General features: G+C 33.1%; 1 protein-coding gene across 2 annotated transcripts in view; it reads left to right on the plus strand.

Annotated features, from left to right (window-relative positions):
- LOC134529795 (ubiquitin carboxyl-terminal hydrolase 32) overlaps positions 1-20,406 on the plus strand; it is an 83,120-nt gene that overhangs the window by 13,169 nt on the left and 49,545 nt on the right. The window contains exons 7-15 of one of the 2 annotated variants that reach the window (XM_063364247.1): positions 496-636; positions 3,607-3,734; positions 4,774-4,941; positions 8,898-9,028; positions 10,549-10,669; positions 11,278-11,418; positions 12,038-12,182; positions 15,312-15,481; positions 19,872-20,028. In XM_063364247.1, the coding sequence (XP_063220317.1) occupies positions 496-636; positions 3,607-3,734; positions 4,774-4,941; positions 8,898-9,028; positions 10,549-10,669; positions 11,278-11,418; positions 12,038-12,182; positions 15,312-15,481; positions 19,872-20,028 (1,302 nt within the window). The remainder of the gene's footprint in view (positions 1-495; positions 637-3,606; positions 3,735-4,773; positions 4,942-8,897; positions 9,029-10,548; positions 10,670-11,277; positions 11,419-12,037; positions 12,183-15,311; positions 15,482-19,871; positions 20,029-20,406) is intronic. The other variant, XM_063364248.1, reaches the window with a different exon arrangement.

Raw genomic sequence — 20,406 nt, forward strand, 5'->3', positions numbered from 1 at the left:
AATTTGATTTGGATGATACAGCTAATGTATTACAATGTATTATATGTATTAGATTGATTTTCATGTATACACGATACTATATGTTTTGTGAATATCCTGTGCTGTCTCTATTTATTGTGATAGTGTTTGTTTTTACTTGTTTTGTGTCGTGCCCACCTCTAAAGTCTCAAGACTGTCGGTGGGCATGTAACGAATTTAAATAAATAAATAATAAATAAAATATTTTGAGCTAATAAATGAAATAAATAATTTTTTTTATAATATTGCTTGGGAACTGCCAAGCCAGGCAGGAGCAGGAAATGTTAACGAGGCAGCTGTATAGATATAGTGAGATATAATGCAAGTACTTTGAGATTGGGTAACATTTTTTAAAATGTAAAATAGCAATTTTTGTTAATTTTAGAAATTCTTGTTCATTATCATAATTTGTGTGTGTAATTATTTGTATGTACTTTTTAACTCCCCAAAATATGCTTCAAATTTTTTTTCTTGCAGTTTGTTTTAAGGTATTTGACACAGACAGAGATGGAGTTTTGTCAGAAGCCGAGCTAAGGCACATGATTGATGTATTGCTGTTTGTTCATCACGAGAATAGGACTGCAGATGAATTAGCAGAGGAGCCTTGCGGACAAGTTGGTAAGTTTGTAGCACGTAGAGAATGTTTTATTATGGTTTTTTACCTCTGCTAATGCGCTTGTTGGTATTCTTTGTTCGTTGATTCCCTGGTCATTTTTGCTCTTTATCGAAGTGTTGCTATGGAGGGTTGGCGCATAAATAGTTGTGTAATATTCCTGTTGATTTTGTCTCTGACTTGTACTTAAGTGGAATGAATTCTACACATAAGTATTGTTAATATTTCTCAATGGTTGTAATTTAATACTTTAATCTGCAACATATTGGATCCTCGAAGCACCTAATAGGTAGAGACCTGCAAAATTCGCGGTTTCGATGGCCTTCAGGATAGACTGCGCATACCCCTGTACACTCGGGCACATAACGCAAGTTCCATTGGCTGCCGACTTGTAAGTCGTCTCAGCTGGTTTGTCTGTGATTCGATCCTTTGGTTGGGGGTTTATAACTGGTTGAGATTCGTTCAGATGAACAGTAAGCCAATACCAAAATCATCTAAGAGGTATATGTGTTTGAATTCTAGCCTATCACCGAATGAATCCGCGAATTTTGCAGGTCTCTACTAATAGGTTACAGTTCTGCTTGGTCTTACAGAAAATAGTTTACAAGCAAAAACGCTGCAGGGGTCCGTGTTCTGGAACATGGTAGCAGAGAAGCTTAAACTGTGTGAAATAAAGAAAACTATCAATGAAACTAGCTTTTAAAAACCACAGAAAATCTTCAGTTTTATTTACGTACTTATACAACAGCATGAGATAAGTTGGGTAAACAATTTGCTATAACAAGATGGGAGTTCAATGATTGTGTTATAAGTGTTACAAACACAGAGTACTCATTCAAAAACATTGATAAAAACAAAAGCTGAATATGATTATAAGTGAAAAGGTAACAGCCTCAACAAACATGCTTTGCACACTTGCGTACATCACATGTATTGCTAATGCAAAGCAATACAAACTGTCAAGGAAAGCTAGCTAAGAATCATTAAAGCTAAACATGTTCCAATGTGAAACACTTATACTTAAATGCCCCTAAGGCAAAAAGAAAGACTAGAGTAAACAACTTTAGAAAAATTCAACATTAAGTGGGATTATACATAAATAAGTTTACAAAATCAGAACTGGCAAGATTTCACTGTAATACAAAAAGGCTGTACAGTTGTAACGGTTCGTTACATACAAAAATAAACAGATGTTCAACGCAGATTGTAATTTTTGTTGTTTTTATTTTTCAAATAGAATATTGCACAGACGAATCCAAACACTTTCAATAATTTTCTCACTCATTCCAGTCGTACATTCGCCTGTCGAAAAATGCTCGCAGCCCGGGCGATGAAAATTAATAAAAAATATAACTTCGCTTAAATCTTTCTGTATCCGAAATCTGTAATTATATAAAAATCAGTATGGCCTCAAATGCGGCCGCACCTGGTGAAAAAAACCGCGAGGCGCCGAAACGCGGCCTTGCCTGGCAGCGATCGCCCGACGAGGACTGAAGTCCTGTCACTGTCTCCTCCACGCAGGGAGGAGAAATCACATGACCTCACCGACCAATCACACACATGCTTCATCCACACTACACATTACAAGCCAATAGGAACACAGAACACACATTGAAAACAGTTTTCTCTCCATAGAGCCAGGGACTTTACATTCTCCTTCTCTCTCCCACACCGTGAGACAGCAGTTATCACACATTTCCCACGACCCGTGGTGAATCCCAGCTTTTATCTCGGTTGGCGGGGAATCACTGTTTCTTTCTCACTCCCACTTAGTGGCCTTTCATGCCTCTCTTTCTAACCATCACCTCAGACATAGTCCCGTGTTCTATAATTATATTGCAATACGTTAATGATAATTAAAACATCAATCATAATACAAATTACTTTACAAAATTAAACTTATTTAGAAAAAAACCTGAAAAAGTAGGCTAAAATAGGCAAAATTCTAGTACAGCGACTTCTTTGTGAATAATTACATAAAAAATAGTACTGATTGAAAACGTCTGTTAGAATACAAGGTACATTCTTAAAGCATACAGCAAGTGAAATATCAACCCTTAAATACATAAAAATGGTAAAATATCATTAGAAAGACTTTTTAAGAAATATTTACATGCATAAAAAATAGTTAAAAAGAAAAATATTGAGCTAGGCGGGTAGGGATCTTACAATGTTACACAGTATGCTCGTGGGTGTCACTCAGGATATAATTAAGCAGTAAATTCAGATATCTTTGCATAAGTAGGACTAGAAATAGAAAAAGCGTGCTCTCAAAACAATTTACAAGCAATTGTAGGGCGCATGAAAGGACCTTTTTGTGCCGGTAAAGCAAGACATGAATCGGGAAGAAACTCGCTGGGCCGCAGACTGAGAAAACGAGTAAGCAGTTAACATGAAACGAGGCCCGTGGGAACATACATCTATTCAACTGGACTAAATTTGTAAGGTGGGGGGCCAAAACTGAAATTTAGAAAACAAAAATTAGTAATAATTACGTTTGCGTTGACGGTATGTCCACCTCGTACCACACAAAGTAACAGCAGATTACGAAACTGCCATGACTCACCTCAGCAGTAGTGTCAGCAGCACCAAACTCTAGCAAGCACTCTGTAAGGCTGAGGCGACAAGAAGGATGCAGGCATATTTAAGCCCTGGAGACAACTCGGCCACGCATGCGCGAGACCAGAGGAGGGGTAAATATGGGAAGGGGCGGGGGAGCGGGGCAACACAAAGAGGACAATGAGGCACCACCGAGGACACATCTTGCAATCTTTGCTGGTCTGCATCCATGTGAAAATCATTTCCATTTACAAAATGATGTTTATAATTAACTTAATAGCTAGTTTCATGACTAAACAATGCAGTGTTTGGGTCATAATGTTTCCGATATTGCAAGTTACGTTTTACTCAGTGTAAGTATGCATCCATTGTTAATTGTTTGTTAAGTCATTTTTATGCAGTTTTCTTTCCCACAGATGTAACGACAATTGTTTCTGAAATTCGGGAGAAAACTGTGGGTGATGGAGGAGTGACTGTTCAAGAGTATCTCATCTGGACAGTTGCAAATCCACTTTCCGTGGATTTTTTAAATTTGATTTTTCAGGTATGCATTCATGAATTAAAAGCATAATATTTGATAGTTGTGTATTTAATTTAGTTTGCTATCTGTTCTTTTTTATCAATTGCAGTTCCAATATGGTCCCATACTAAAACAATGCTGCTTTAAGTATTAAAGTTTCCGAGAGTGGCAAAGTGGGTATAAATATGGGAAGATTGTTGACAAAATAATTTATTTTTAAAATACAATAAAAAAATTCATTTTGATGCACACTTAAGGAATATAATGTTTTTGTATTCTGATTAAGTGGTGTTTTTGGCAACTATCTTGAAGGTTTTATTAATATCCTTGCTGTATTTTGATGATGGTACCACCATCAAACAGCTTAGTTGTGCCCAGATATTTCTATTGCATAAACTTAATGAACCAAGAAAAACTTTAAAAAAAAAATTGTGGATTAAACCCGATAATAATACTCAGGTGAGTAATGTGCATGACACGTAAGGTGAGTAATGTGCATGACACGTAAACCTCCATGAGCTTCAGACATGCTGTTGCTCACGCACACACAGTTGAGGTCACTGCACTGGGAACGTAGCACCGCATATCAACCCTACGGACAGGGTGAGGTTGATTTTGAACAAACCTTTTAAGAGTCTTGGTTGTAAAACATATTTAGTTGTTATCAGGGGCGCAACAACAGGGGGGGGGAGCAAGGGTATTTTGCCCCCCCCCCCCCCCTCTGAAACCTTGAAGTGGGGGCAAACGGGGGCAAAGTGCTGTGTAATCAATTTTTAGATAATAAAACTGCTTAAATACCACCATTTTCCACCTTGAAATACAAATTTTCCCGGGGGAGGACTCCCGGTCCCCCCGCTTCAATAGGGGGGGGGGATCCATGATTCTTTATAAAAAGGTATATTGCCCCCCTTTCGAAATTTAGTTGTTGTGCCCCTGGTTGGGATGGTTAAGTTTCACATTTTTTTCTGCTGTTTTCGTCACTTACTCAACTTTGTTTTTGTTTGCATGACAATGAAAACAAAGTACGTTGTTAAAATGTATTTGCTGGAACTGTTTGATTCAGGTGTGCCATGTTGTTTTCGGCCTGCGACCCGTGACCCGTGAGGAGGAAAGCCTTATTGTGAAAGGTTGGTTAGAAAGAGAAGAAAGAAGAGGTTATCTTGTTGGCCAATTTTGGTACCTGATTGCCATGGATTGGTGGCAAATATGGCTGAACTATGTTTCCTACACGGTAATATAGTTTGTTTTTATATTTTTTGAGTGCATTGAATTGTAATACATTTTACATTTCACACTTGTGCTTTAAAATGCTGTGAGCCATGATTTTGTCATCATTTACGTGGTCTCTTAACCACATTTAATAACAAAGTAGTTTTTAGAGTACTCAGTCAAGTTGGGGTTGAATATCTAACTATTATAACTAGTTTCATTTCTTTACATAACCAAATATGGCCACTAATAGTTAAAGCCTATACTATTATTATTTTCTTGTCTGTCTCCAAAAATAAAACCATTTTAGGGATACAGAAAATATAAAATTAATATCTTATTTTTTACCCTCAGAATTATTAAAGAAATCCACTTAACTTTTAGCATTTATGTTCTTCAGCAGTATAGGAATACGTATTAATATTATATTAATGTACATACTTTGTGTTTACAACCAGACTGGTGAATATTTCCATTTGGACTGATTTTGCAAACTGTTTTTTCCCCTTTTATGATTTGTATTTTATACATTCTACTTTATGGTGTCATAAAAAAACCAAGGATGTCTAATTTATGTACAAAATTTAATAACCAGGACCAAATATTGTATAGATATTTCAATACTTAATTGTAAAAGTGTACAAGTGGTTATAAAATACTTTTTAACTGAAATATTTTAACTACAGTGGGGCTATACATCGTGGTTACGTGACTACATTGCTTGCCTACACTAAGGCACCCTGGGTTCGATTCCTGGTGGCATCAAACTCAGATTTTAATAAGTGGAAAATACAGTGAGCATTGCCATGAGCCGGTAGGTTTCTATGGTTGCTCCTGTCTCCCCTACTAACGCATGCATTTCATTGCTGTTTCATCTCGCTGATTCCTCCTCCAGCTTCTTAAATGACATCAGTGTCAACAAGACATTGACTCTTGTTCAATTCTAACTCCATTCAACTACAAAATGCTCACAACCATAAGCTTACTTGTAAAAGTTACAGTATTTTTTAAAAATTGTAATTTAGACACATTAAATTTTTATGTCATTAAATGTTACTTTGGAAAATTTTTTAACAAAGTTGCTATTGGTTACTATATAATTTAATTACAAATATATACTAATATTTAAGACATGGGGAAAAAAAATTATATTAAATAGGAATGCATTTGATCTTTTGGCAACAACGTCATTTGTGGTTTCTGATGAAATGGTAATAACTGTAGTAACTCGCTTATATTGGCACTTGGACTTATGCATAAGAAAGCATCAAAATTACTAGAAATTTGGTGAGGTTTCACTCTACAGTGAAAACAATGAATGAATGAATGGCACACAGGCCAGATGTTTCCTGCATCTTAACTTCCATTCTTCCTGACCTCCCTCCCATCAAACACCTGCTGCTGAGCAAGTGGCAAAGTGGTGTAACATTGGCGTGTGAAGTCCCTTTTCAGCGGTGTCGTTCAGGAAATCAGAGATATCTTATATCTTGTAATATGCATCTTCAGAGATGGTGATTTATAGCATTAAAAATAATAACATTTAGCATTTTGAATTTGAAATTGAGCATTTTGTAGCATTTTTAAAAACAAGATTTAGCCAATTCTCTCATTTTACATTACTGAAGAAAAGTATATTTTTAAAAAGCATTAAATAATACACATATTAATTATTAACAACCATAGAAATAAAGATCTAGCACAACTACAAAGATAGCCTACCTTGGCAGGTTTCCAAACAACATTTTAGCATTTTTCAATTTTTGCCTTCTTTTGGTTTTCGATCATGCCAGAAACCGTTGCTTGCCATTTTACCGACTTTTTTTCTTCATCCGACTTCTCGGTGAATCTTTTATTTTGCAGCCTGATGTCACTCAGATTTAATGTGCTTTTCAAGTACATCTTTGTTTTTCCACTCCAGACGGCGATTACTTAAATTGTTAAATTGCACATTAAAATATTTGTATCCCTTTCGTAGAAGTGTTCACTTTTGTATTCATTTATGCGATTGCGAATGGAAATTACGTTTTGTCCCATTTTTACCACGAGAAATAACAGTATACAACACATTAACGTGTATGCACGTATTTGTGAACATACCACCTTCTACAGACTACACAAGAACGTGGCTTTCACGTGAAACACAGCCAGAAAATGGGACTTACAATTGTTAGCGCGGCGAAGCAGAGATGTCGCAATATGGTAGCCTAAAAACTTGCACTCTGCAAGATGACGGACAATCTTCCAGCTAGTTATTCTTTGCTTTGTTTACAATCGCGAGGCATGGATGGCCATTCTTCATTCAATATTTACGAACAATAGTTGTTGTGAATGACGTGACAATAAGATACTTGTGCTGAATACGCCATAAAATGATGGTTTCTTTTGATACTGAACTGAAACGAAATACAATCGGTAAAAAAAATAAATCAATAAATAAATAAATTGTGTAGAGTGAAGACGAATCTACGTTTTTTTACCTTGATTTCGCATTTATCTGGGAATAGTCTAGATTTCGCATTTTATAGCGGAAAAAATATAATTTAGCATATTTTCGCATCTATTTCGCGAAAACGAAAAATCACCATCCCTATGCATCTTGTCTCTTAAGTGATACCATTGAAATTAATATTGACGCTTCTTATTTATAGCATTTTTCTTGCCGTGGTGGCTCCAGCGAGTAGGCTGGACAGGGCCTGCCTGGAAATAAGGCTTTTTTTAAACATACACAATTCATATTAAACATTTGGTTTTATTTTGAAAACTATAAGAAAAGTAAATCTTATTTTCATTACAAACTGTAATGGTCTGCCCTTCTGAAAAAGGGCAGTTTGCAATGAAATGAAACCATACATTCGCCTGCAGATTTGTAACATTTTACATTGACATAACGAGTTGTGTCGTAATATTCACCTCAGATTAACATAAGTTTAATCCTAACAATTAATTTTGTGACCGTTTTAGGTATTAAAGTGTATTTTGTTGACATACAATCATACTTTCAGACCTGCCAACTCTCACGATTTTGGTGTGAGGCTCACGATTTTAAGGTCCATCTCACGCCCTCACGCCAAAATAGTGTTTCCTCACGATTTTTCGGGGCCCCAAGATTTTGTTTGTAAAAGTTACAAAACAAGTTTTACGAAAGCATACAGTAACGAGTTTCCATCAATACTCGAGTCACGTAAAGGAAGCAATATTGCGTTTTGTAGCGTGTGCCGTGCTGATTTTTCTATCTCGCATAGTGGAAGAGGAGAAATTGTGAAACATGTCGCTAAAAAAAACACAACTAACACGTGAAGTGTATTGCTTCCAATAAAAAAATTAATTTTGCTGTGAACAGTGATAATAGTGTTACACGAGCAGAATGTTATTTTACATCTTTTTTAGTTGCGGCCCTGCATGATCACTACACGACAGCGCTAAATTATGTTCAACTAAATTAAATCTGCAACCTATAATTTGTTGAAATAAATTTTGAAGCAGAGACCGTGTAACATATGTACAGGTATGTAACTTAAATTTAAAGATTCTCATTTGTTGTTTTTTATATCTAACCTGTATTTATGGGCCTGAAAATTTTTATAGAGGACCTCATGATTTTTTAAAATTTGAATGTTGGCAGGTCTGTACTTTCATTCTTATGATTAATATATTATACATATTGGACTTAGACAGAAATAAATTACCCTCAGAAAGCCACGAAACTTACCATTGTGCATCTGAATTTTAAAAATTCTCCATACCACCCTCTGATATCAGGGCCAGACACCCCCCCCCCCCCCCCCCCCCCCGCCACAACGGTAGAGCCCGGACTTCAAAACTGTGCGTACGTCCCTGCCGTACCATCCGGGCCTACCCAGAAATTAATCCTGAAGCCGCCCCTGTTTTGATGAGTAGTAATTGTTGAAACTTGTTATTATATGTTCTTTACTAAAATAGAACTTAAATAATATATATTGACTATAAAAATTATTTCAGAAGAGCCAAAATGATAAATCAGAGTCAGATGTTATGCCTGGAAAAGCTACAAGTTGTTTTGAGCGGAATATAACTGTTCCTAAGAAGCAAAATTCAAGTTCATTTTCACTGTCAGGCCAGGAATGTTACAGGTAAGCTGGAAAGGAAGCTCTTACTTGTATAGATGCTCTATTTAGGTTATTTTTTAAAGTTATGTTTTGCTTATTTGATCCTAAGATTTAGTTAGTAAAAATAATTTTAACTGTAGGTTTTTAATTTGCGTTTTATGTGCTGGAGCACTCTTTTTTTTTTCTTGACTTTCAAATTGTACCATCATGCACCAAAATTTGCTTGTTGGTTAGAATTCTAAATTCGTCAGCTTGAATTACCAGTTGAATATACTTTAAGATCTTAGTTAAGACTACATTCTATTTACTTAAAGTTTCTATCTATACATCTGATAGCCCACTTGGTTACGGGTAATCATGATGAATTTTTGTTGGCAGTAACCAAACCACCTTATTTACAATACATTCTTTGTTGTATCTTCTTTTGCTCTTTCATTTTTTTGGTGATACATTTCTGGGGAATTTATTTTTCTGAACATTTATTTGCATGCTATGTAACTAAGATAAAACTATATAATATATTTTCAAGAGTATTAGTCAATAAACCTTTCAAATTTGAAAGCCAGGTTATTTTAGCAAAACCAGTGAACAATGTGCCCTCTTATCTCTGGTTTGTCAGATAAACAAATTTCCAATGTTTTTTTTAACCATGTTTAATGTATTTTTGCTAGCATTTGTTTTATTATTTTTAATATGGCCAATATATTATGCTCTGTGGTAGATTATAACGCTAAAAAACCAGTTTTAAAATGTGGATTTAGCTTTTTTATTTGGGTTTAATTTCTGATTGATTGTGTGGTCATTAGTGCCCAAAACACACAAGAACCAAAATATTGAATATTGGGGAAGAACTGGGCCATGACCTGTGGCAAAGAACCGTCACAGCATTTTCCTGGAATGGTTTCAGGACACCGTGGAAAACTGAAACCTGAATGACCGGCTCAGACCCGATTGTCCAGAATGCAAGTTCAGTGCCTTAACCACTATATCTCTTGCTCTGTGCAAATATGTAGGAGGCTATGATGTGTTGAAAGATTGAAATTATTTCCTAAAGAAATTGCTGTAGTAAAAAAGTGATAAAATTTGAATTATCATACATATTTATTTTGATCATGGTGTAGTATTGGTTAGAAAAGGGAGTGACTAGGTATTATTAACTATTGATAATTATTTTTTTTGCTATTGATTTTGGCCAACTGTGTACCACACAGAAATTTGGTCTTTTGTATTCAGTCTTATCTTATCTTCCCAAAACTTCATCATTCTTTTTTTATTATTTTTCTCTGCTCTGATATAACCAGTTTGGTTTTTTTAAAATATTTATTTGTTTATCTACAGAAAATATAAATAATTACTGTGTTTATGTTCTCATTTTTTTTATTTTTAATAATTTCATCATATCTGTAGATGTGTTATATCTTTCGATACCACATTATACTCCAAGACTACTGTATGTGTGTTCATATTACTATGCAGTGTAATTTGTGGTTAAATTTCATAAGTAAATTCTTGTTTTTAAATAGTTATATGTGTTTATGTTGTAGGCTGTCAAGCAATGTAAGTCCTAGCCACTCACCTCAGCAAGGAAGGAAGACTATGTCTGCTCCACCACCCAGCCCTGGCCCTATAGATAACTCTGGACTTGTTATGACTCCAAGCTACAAGGTTAGTCATTTTTATATGTAATATTTATTGAAAGAATTTTTTTCAAAGAGAGAAGAATTTGCAAGTATTTGGGAAAGGTCTTATTAATGTAACCCCAGTTACCCAGTAAGATAATTTTTGTAGTTAGGATTAAATAAAACCTACTTACTTTGAAATCATGTGAGGATGATAAATAAGAGATCGTGCAAAAGAGCAGTTCTGATTATTTCGTTTCTTAGTGATTTTTTTTGTAAGTAAGTATTTATTTCATTAGGGCTTGCTAATTAATAAGTTCTGTGGAAACCATGAAATTAGTAGATGATGAAAGTTTCAATATTTTTATGCAAAAAAAGTCCATTTAACCAAAAAACATTTTATTTTGTTTAATGTCACTCTTAAAAATATTCTTTCAGTGGCTGCTGATAAAAGAGAGAGGTATAGAAACTAACATTTTTAAAAGAGGTAGAATTTGCTCCCATACAGCATTTTTTAATTAAAGAAAAGTAATAGATCTGTGGGTGAACGTAGTTAAAAACTAAAACTCTATGAAATGTACTAGATATAGTATGAATGTACTTGCAGTGTATTATAATAAATACAGTTCATGGGTTTGTATGCTTGGTTTACAGGTAACCCCATTAACAGGCGAAGGTGGCAAACTCAAGAGAAACTTGGTTTTAGTTCGGGGTCGTGACTTTGAGTTGGTTCCTGAATCTTTGTGGAAAGCACTGTTTCATTGGTACGGGGGAACACCAGCATTGCCAAGACAGGTACAGTGATTTAATAATAGAAAGTACAATAAGAAAAACATGTTTGAACATTCAGAATTGTATTTACAGCAAATATTCTGAAGAGATTACTATACCTTAAAATATGCCAAACTTGGATAAAATTTTAAATTTACTTTAAATTGTTGCTTAGCTAACAATAACACCTAACTAATATTTCAGTAAATGTCAGTTAGGCGTTATTGTTTGCTAAGCGATTATATATTTTTCAATTTTACAGATTTTTTTGTGAATTCTTCATTAACTGGAAATTTGAGATGATTTTAAGTTGTTGGTTAAGTGATGGCCATTAATAAGTCAGATGTTGTGAGTATACCTCATTAGTAACATTGCTATTTATGGTTTAAGTTGTATCTTTGACTGTTGGTTAAAATAGCAGAGTGAATCAGTGGTTTAAAGTATTGGTGGAATTGTGGCATCGAAGAATCTACCAAACTCACCCCTAATTATTTATATATTTATATAACAGTATCAAAACACATTTTTTTTTCATGTGAATAACTAATTTATTTAAATAATTTATATTTGTTCATTGTTTACATTTTAAGGAAAGGGCTCTAATGAAATATTTTAGTAATATTTTATCTTGGTTTTGCATTAGGTTATTCTTCCAAAAAACAGCTCTCTACCAGAATTGGAACTCTATCCTGTAACTTTGAGACTCTTGCGACATCAAGTGCTGCCAACGTATACTCCTCAAACAAGTTGGTCTAGCATGGTGGGAGGTTATGGAACTTCTTCACTCAGTGAGTTTTGTCATATTGTTGGATTTTATCCATTAGTAATTGTACCTTCCTTCATGTTTCTAATCTCGGCCTTTTAAAAGTAATAATCAGAGTGATTAACAGTTCCAATTTTATTTTCATTTTGGAGGTTTTGCAAAGATATTTTTTTGAACGAATAATAGTTAATTCATATTTTAAAAAAAACTTTTTTTTAAATTTATTTACGTGTCCGATTCTTACAATTTTTTTTTAAATTATGAGAGTTACAGTGAAACAAATTTATTTTAGAGAAAATATAACCATTACGTGAAGTAGTTACGTTAATTAATTTAATTATGCTTATGTGTAGGTCCCTGAAGAGTTAATTGTGACTTTTACAATTATGTAAAAAGTATACTGTAGATTTTTTTTTAGTTTCATAAAAATTAAATTACTTAAAAAAGTGAACAAGTTTAACAGTGTTCTGTTAAGTATTAAACATTGAGCTGGAGAATACAAAGTGAGTATTGACTATGTCTTAGCTTCAATCTTTCCAAAATAACATTTTGTGTAAGATTCTGCCTGGTTATGGTATAATATGTTTACCTACACAAAATGTTTGGCTCTAAATTGTTTAGTTGAGTAATAAGTGATATTTGTGTGGGGCTGAAAGCATTTGCACTAGGCTGCAACTTTTTATGTAATAAACTGCAAAGTGTTTATTCAGAACAAATTTTTTTAGGGGTGAAAATTTTTACACATTGTAGTTATTAAACCTGGATGTCGTTTATGTACTTAGGTAACTGCTATGGCTGTATAAAACCTGTGTTAATTTAACCTTGAGCCAAACTCGATTTTCCGATCATAAAGTTTATCAAACTCTAAACTGAACTTAACTTATAAGATTTCAAACAAGTCTAACTTTATCTCATTTTGGTTAGTGCAAACAATTTTCATAAGTTTGATTTTTTTTAAGGTTATATACTGAATAATTTTTTTTGATATAATCAACACAGCATAATTATTTAAAATTTTCTACACAAGGAAAAAAGTTTCATTTGTTGCCATTGTATCAAACTTTTGGATGATGTGACATGTTTAATATATTAGTGGGAATATGTACAGAATATGAAAGCTTTACTTGAAGCAATAAACTAAACTAAAAATAATTTAGAATAGTTTTTTTTTTACTTAATGGCTATTGGAAAGTGTTCACCCCGATTGCTAGGGCTGTGCAGGTATTAAAATTTTCGAATATCAAAACAAATAATTTATTATTCATATTCAATTTAATTAAAAACACTTAACACTTCAGAAAAATGAACATTCAATCATTTACAAATACGGCTGTGCGGGATCTTGAAAGTCTGGAAAAATTTTGAGAAGCACAGATTTTCTCATTGAGCAGGGACAAAATTTCCACATTCTTGGAATTTTTCCTTGACAAACAGTGCAAAACCGCAATGGTGTATGTCCAAGAAGTTATATTTAATTGCACTTAATTCATAATTTCAGAACACACATTTATTTATTTCAAATATCTAGTAAGAAATTTTTGATTATATATTTTATGAAATGCCAAAACACGATGTTTCAATAGTGGCTACTGCCTGAAGTTCAAGTTTGTACATGACACTTTTTTTGTTGGGTCAAGTTTGAAATTTGTATGTTAGCACACCCCTAGTAACTACATATATTTTCAACACAGTATGAAATAACTCATTTGGTGGAAGGGGGGGGGGGGGGTCAATGTAGTTTAGTCTGACCACTTAACATACACTGGGTGGTGTCAAACCTGGTCTTTTTCATACTTGAATCATAGAAATGTTATGGCTGGTCGGTGGCGTTTCTCAGGGGGCTCTTATTATTTCTCCTACCAATGCATTCCTTCACTGCTGCATGTCTGCCATTCACCTCAGGTTTACTCTTTAAAGGCACCTGATTAGTTTATGCCAGTTTTGTGAAAAAAAAAAATTTTAATTTAACCTTTTGAAAAACATTTTCAGTGTAGTTTTAAGCCTGTGCAAATACCATTTTTTTTTTTTATGTGAAGTGAATATCATCTAAAATATTTAAAATATTCACGAAAACCAAATCGAATTGCAAATATTTTTCTCAGCAATGCTGTCGTACGGTTATGTTTATCAAATTGGAATGAAGTAAAAAGTATTTTAATGTTGTAATTATTATAATACCATTTGGGCCCTATTAACACCATTCAATAGATATGATAAAAAAACCACGTATAAAATTAATTTTGTGCATTCAAAAAGCAGACCGGAGTGCCATCTTTTGATATTTTTAAGTAACTCATGCCATAAAAATATAACACACCAAAAAAAAATCATTTTCAGGTCATAAAAAAATGTGATTAACAAATTTTGCTCGTTTCAAAAATAATACTTAGACACTTTTGAATGTCATGTTACTAAAAAAAATATCATAAAATCTGTTATAAAATTTGTATAAAATTTTTTAATAAACAGAATAACTACCCCATTATTAAAATAAATGCTAAAATATAAAAAAAAATACCAGATGACACACTTTCTGATCGTCTCACACGTTGGCCCCATACATTGATACCATCTGTTGGCACTCTAAAAGAAATAAATTTACTTACAAATAATTGCATTTTGAAATTTCCTTGCTGTGTTACTAATCTATGACTTACCAGGTGACATGTATCCTAAGTTGGTGTTACTCTCGAATGTTAAGAAACGTAAAAATATGTTCTGTGATGTATACTTGAGGTAATATGTAACAGTGATTTAAATGTCAAATCCACTTTCAAAAAAATGTGAAAATTGCTCAAAAATGTTAAAATTAATAATGTAAATAGGTGTCCTCGTATTAATGTGGTTGATCATACCAACCTACACAACTCTACTTGATGTTGTGATCATCGGCACTTGTAAAATTCAAAAGAACTATTTAAAAATTAAAAAATTTGGGTTTATAACAGAAGCAACGATTCTTAGGCGTCCAGTGTTTTAAAAGTTCACATGTGAAGCTTCACATCAGTCGTTAAGCTTTGCATCACATTTGAAGCTTCAAGTAAAACAAAGCACTTTTATTTTTGAAGTCAAATCAAACAATAAAAAAGCACTTCAATTTGATTTGCCCAAGTAAAGCTTCACACAGGCCTGGTATGTTTGTTTATGCTTGCAGATTCTACTGGTTACCCATTGGTATCAAGCATGCCCATTCCTCCAAAAAGGTATCTTGCATATGTGGCTACATTCAGTCGACTGGCAACCATTAATCAAGTGTTTGAATTTTTGTGTGCACGACTTAAGATACACGGAGAAGATATGAGATTGTGGCATATAATTGAAGACGTAAGTACTACTTATTTGATATTTTGTGAATACTTTTTGACTTTTAATTTAAGTGATGATTTAATTTTAATGTGTGACAAATTTATAACTATTTGTTGTACAGTAGCACGTGTCTAATGAAACTTTTGGATATCTAAATCATTGCTAGTTCAAAAAATTTTTGGTAATGCTTTAAATTATTTATTTATGATTTGTTACATGCCTACCTTTGGCTGGAAGCCATTAGTGGCAGGCACAATACAAAAATACAAATACATAAAACAAAAATAATATAATTAACATTTACTATTAACAAGTACAACAACATGATTGCATGATGAAACTTGACCACATAAATAACACAACACATTTAGGAGGAACTCTTATTATTTTTAATTTATGCAAGCAGAGATGGGTCGAGGCTTGCCTTCTCCACCTGGGGCAGCAATTGTGATCAGCTTCCCCCCCTCCCTTTCCCACTGCTGCCGACAACAGTAATAAACGTACCAGCCATGATTTGTTCTGCATCCATGTACATTATATGTAAAATTCTAAGTTAAATTTTACCAAATAGTGTGTAAGTGTATATGTTGTATTTCACGTTCTGTATGTATAGCAATAATATAGTGTTCAAGGTTCAATGGAAACACCATATATTTATATATTTAGAGAATAAAGAAAAAAAAACATAGTTTTAAATGTGTTACATTGTTAAATCACGATATTGAAGTGCAGAAACTAAGCTACTCCCATTTATTTCGTGACCCACATTCCTTTATCTTCCATGGCCTCTACGCAAACTCACAAGACCTCCATTGAAAAAAAAAATCATGTGAAAAATCAACATATCAGTTTATATTGTTTTTTTTTTCTAAATACCTTTTAATTCAAACTATTTGTAGTCTTTAAAAAATTTCTGACTCATCCTGGGTCCCCTCTAAAGCTTTGTCCAGGGTAGACTGCTCCTTGCCACCCTGTAGATCCATCCCTGTATGTAAGGGATGGTGAGGTTTTTTTATACTTATTTTATAATAAAAGAAAATTACTGTCATACTTGTTGAGGTTTGTGACGATTCTAAATAAAATATCATTAGCCTTGGTTAATGTACATTTTAAAGGTTGCTCACTGTTGAAGGAAGGAACTTTATCTCCAGTGGTATCAAGTAGATGGCTACAGTTCAGGCTATTTTTTTATAGCTGTTACATAAAAATATTGTTCCTAGTGTTTCTCTTCTTGATAAACTCCAAAAAGGGAATATAAATATACATATTTATTATGATTGTTATTTAGGCGTATAATTCTAATGAATTTGTCGATAGTGTTGACAGTGGATCATTAAACTCATTTGCAATACAGGTTTGGACTTCTTCAAGGTTTATTACTTTCAGTTATATTATTTTTCTTTACAAATAACAGTGCCATATTCTAGTTTATATCTAATTAAAGCAATATAAATAAATGTGGAGTCTAAATTAGATGTATTTTATATAAAATATTTACTCAGAATAATTATGGTAATTTTTGAAAGTCAGAATTTTGTGTAGGGAGTACATTTAAAAAACAGTTCTGTCGGGTCCAGGTTAAAAACAGCCTGTGAACAGAATTCTTCACATGACGGGACGGACACTCGAAAATGTAAAACTAGGCTGACATTGGCACCACTGCACAGTTGACGGATGAGCAAGGGAAGATGCCCTGGAACATAATTGTCGAGGAAACAGATGTAAAAACCTCTAACTTATTTCTGTCCAAACACATTCAGTTTGAAATTGTGTAACAAGTGTTACAAAACATCTAATAATTTAGGAAATAAATGTTCAAGAGTATAACCCAAATAAATTAAATTTTTTTAAATTTTCATTTACCATTAGAATATTTTTTTAATGTGATTTTTAGCCATTCTTGTGCTACTCTTGGTACCTTGGCTTCCATTCACACTCACTGTGTTTTAAGTTTCATTGTTTGGTACCCTGCTTGCGTAAACCAATTTACTGCACACTTGTGTACTCCCATGTAAGTATTCTGGTTATTTTGTTTTTTTACCCCCTATCTTTACCACTAAAACTCACCATTTTCAAAATGTTATGTTGGTTCCTTAAAATCCTTAGAGATTCCACATTTTATTTTTCAGTTCCTTCTCCATTTATTTCACGAACTTATTTTTCTCTGGCAATGTTTCACAAATAGGTTTAGACAGCAACAATGTAATACAATTCTGGCCATTTAAAATTTTCTAATTCGCCAAATAAAATTTGAATCATAAAAATTCTTTTTATCTGGAATAAATACAAAATTCGAGGGAACATATTTGTTTTAACTATCCACAATTTTAAATTACAGAAGTTAGAAATAAATGGGTTCACTTGTACCTACTACAGTAGACTCCCAATTATCTGGGGTAATGACTTGTAAGAGGTCCACAGATAACCGAAAAACACGGTTAAAGAAATGTCAAAAATAAATTCTGTCCCGAATATCTAGACAAACACTGTAACACCCGCTCTCGAAGTAACGCCCTAATTCGTTCCAGTAAAACAGAGCGCTAATCAAAACAGCACTAGTCAAACACTTTTTTTTTTTTCCATAAAAGAGTATTTTAATCAAAATAATTCTTTTTCAAATCAGTTAAGTATGCTGGCTAACTACCATAAGACACTATGACCATTAAAATTAATTTACAGTACTTATATATGTACAAATTCATTTGAAATACATTTAAATAAATGTTGAATAACATTTTGAAATCAAACAACCTAAAATTAAATTTAATAATTCACGTACTGCATTGTTTACATAATAAGGCTTGGGCTTAACATTCCCATGTATGTGCTGCCAACATTTCTGAGTTACAAAAGAATGTTTTTCATGTAGGAGATATATTTCAGTTATAATAACATTATAAAAAGCCTAACTTAACATTTTCTATTATTATAAAGATTATTTAACCCATTAACATGATTCCCGACTCTGTTGTTTAACAAATGGTTTATACCGTGATTGGCCACTAGTGCTTCCTAGTAGGGGTGAGTTAACTAGCACTGAGAGTTTCTGGCTATTCTCTCCAGAGATGCTGCCGACACGCCTGGTACGCGGAATGGCGGGATATAAACTTTGGCTGAACACTCGGGCGTTGTCAGAAATAAATTTTCAATGAAGGAAGCAAACAGCTACTGAGGAAAGAGCCAAATATTGGTTTTTCTTCGTTGCATTTCTAATTCATTGCTTTGTATTTAATGCTACACAACTGCCTTTGCCATTGTGCACACATGGAAATAAATAGTCAGCAATTATTTTTGTGTTAATGGTTAATAGAATTGAAATATGGTATGGTTTACCCACAAACCGGAAAACCCGCACCCGGATGATCGGGAATCTACTGTATGGTATTCAGGATACATCTTCCGTACAGTAATACAGTTTTAAGATGGTGATAATGATTCAGTTTCTTTAATCAGTTGCAGTATCTAAATGGTATAGTAAATAAATTTACCTATAGTAGCAAGATACTGAATATAAATGCTATAGAAATTTGCAAAATGAGAATTTTTTTGTTTATAAATTCAAGGAAATAGATTAATTTTACACATTTTTTGCCACCACTTCACTATCAGTGATAAACCCTATTTAAAGAAACTCTGATTCTTCAGTTATTCACAGAACCAAATCTTTACCAGGAACACCTTCATTTCTGGTCTTGTTTTCATTTTTAAACATAAATCCACACAAACATGAAGTTCCTGAGTGAGATCATCCATATGTATTTTAAATATTTTAATGAAACCCATCATTTTAAGTACGTATATGACACATCCTGGGTCTTTTTTCTTTCTGGTTAAAACTCGTAGTTCATGTCACCACTCACACAGTACTAAAGAGCACACACAAGAAATAAAGTGGAAACAAATTCACTTAATATTCATTAAGCAATAACTTGAGCATGGTGCTGTTTTGATAAATAATTTCTATTCAGTTACATTCAAGTTTTTGTATTAAAGATTTTTTTTTTTTTAAATTTTACAGTTACTTAAATGTTTTTATTCATGATAGTGATTTCTTTATGATAACCAAAATTTTTACTAAAAAGTAGTTTTTGTTATTTGGTAAATAATCATATTATAACAATGGAAGACAAAATGGAAATAATTTTTGGCATTAATAAACAGTTATTATGACAAATACTTGTACACATACACTCAATATCAGGTTGGAATGTGATTTGCCTTGCTAAATATGAGTCAAAAGCTTTTCCATTACACCACCTTGCTGGGTCTTAAATCATAAATACCATCTAAATTGATCTAGGAAAATCAATTACATACATGCACTTGCTTGCTCACACGAATACACGCATTATGGGTTTTCTTTATGTAAGCATGTAATGGCTTCCTGAAATGTTAATTAATTTTTCAGTTGAACATGGTTTTGATTGAAGATGGCAATAGCACCATTGAAGATTTTGGTATTATGGATGATGATCAGTTACTGATTGAAGTAAGAAATAAAGATCTAACATGGCCAGAAGAAATGAGCTCTCTAGCAACACAGTTCCACGACAAATGTAAACAAGGTAAATTACATACATTAAATCTTTCTCTATTTCAGGGGTTAGTTAAGATTGTGCAATCATTTAAGAATATGGTGGTGAAATTAATCTTTATGTAGATTATTTAATTTTCAGTTTGGGTGATTCTTCATAAAAAAATTTACTGAAAACGTGATATGGCACATGATTTATATTATGATTATTACAAGAGATAAAAGTCCTTAAATAACACATAATTGTGTATAATAGAAATAATCCTTAAGTATTTGACTGGCAGTCATTGTCTCAATGTTTGCAACACTACTTTCACTAGTTACTGTAATGAATTTAATGCTTCCATGGTTGGTAATCTGGCAACATTGTTGGAACTTTCCAGTCATTTGTAATTTAGTTTGAAATAAA

The sequence above is a fragment of the Bacillus rossius genome, chromosome 2, assembly GCF_032445375.1.
Source record: "Bacillus rossius redtenbacheri isolate Brsri chromosome 2, Brsri_v3, whole genome shotgun sequence".
Lineage (NCBI taxonomy): Eukaryota > Metazoa > Arthropoda > Insecta > Phasmatodea > Bacillidae > Bacillus > Bacillus rossius.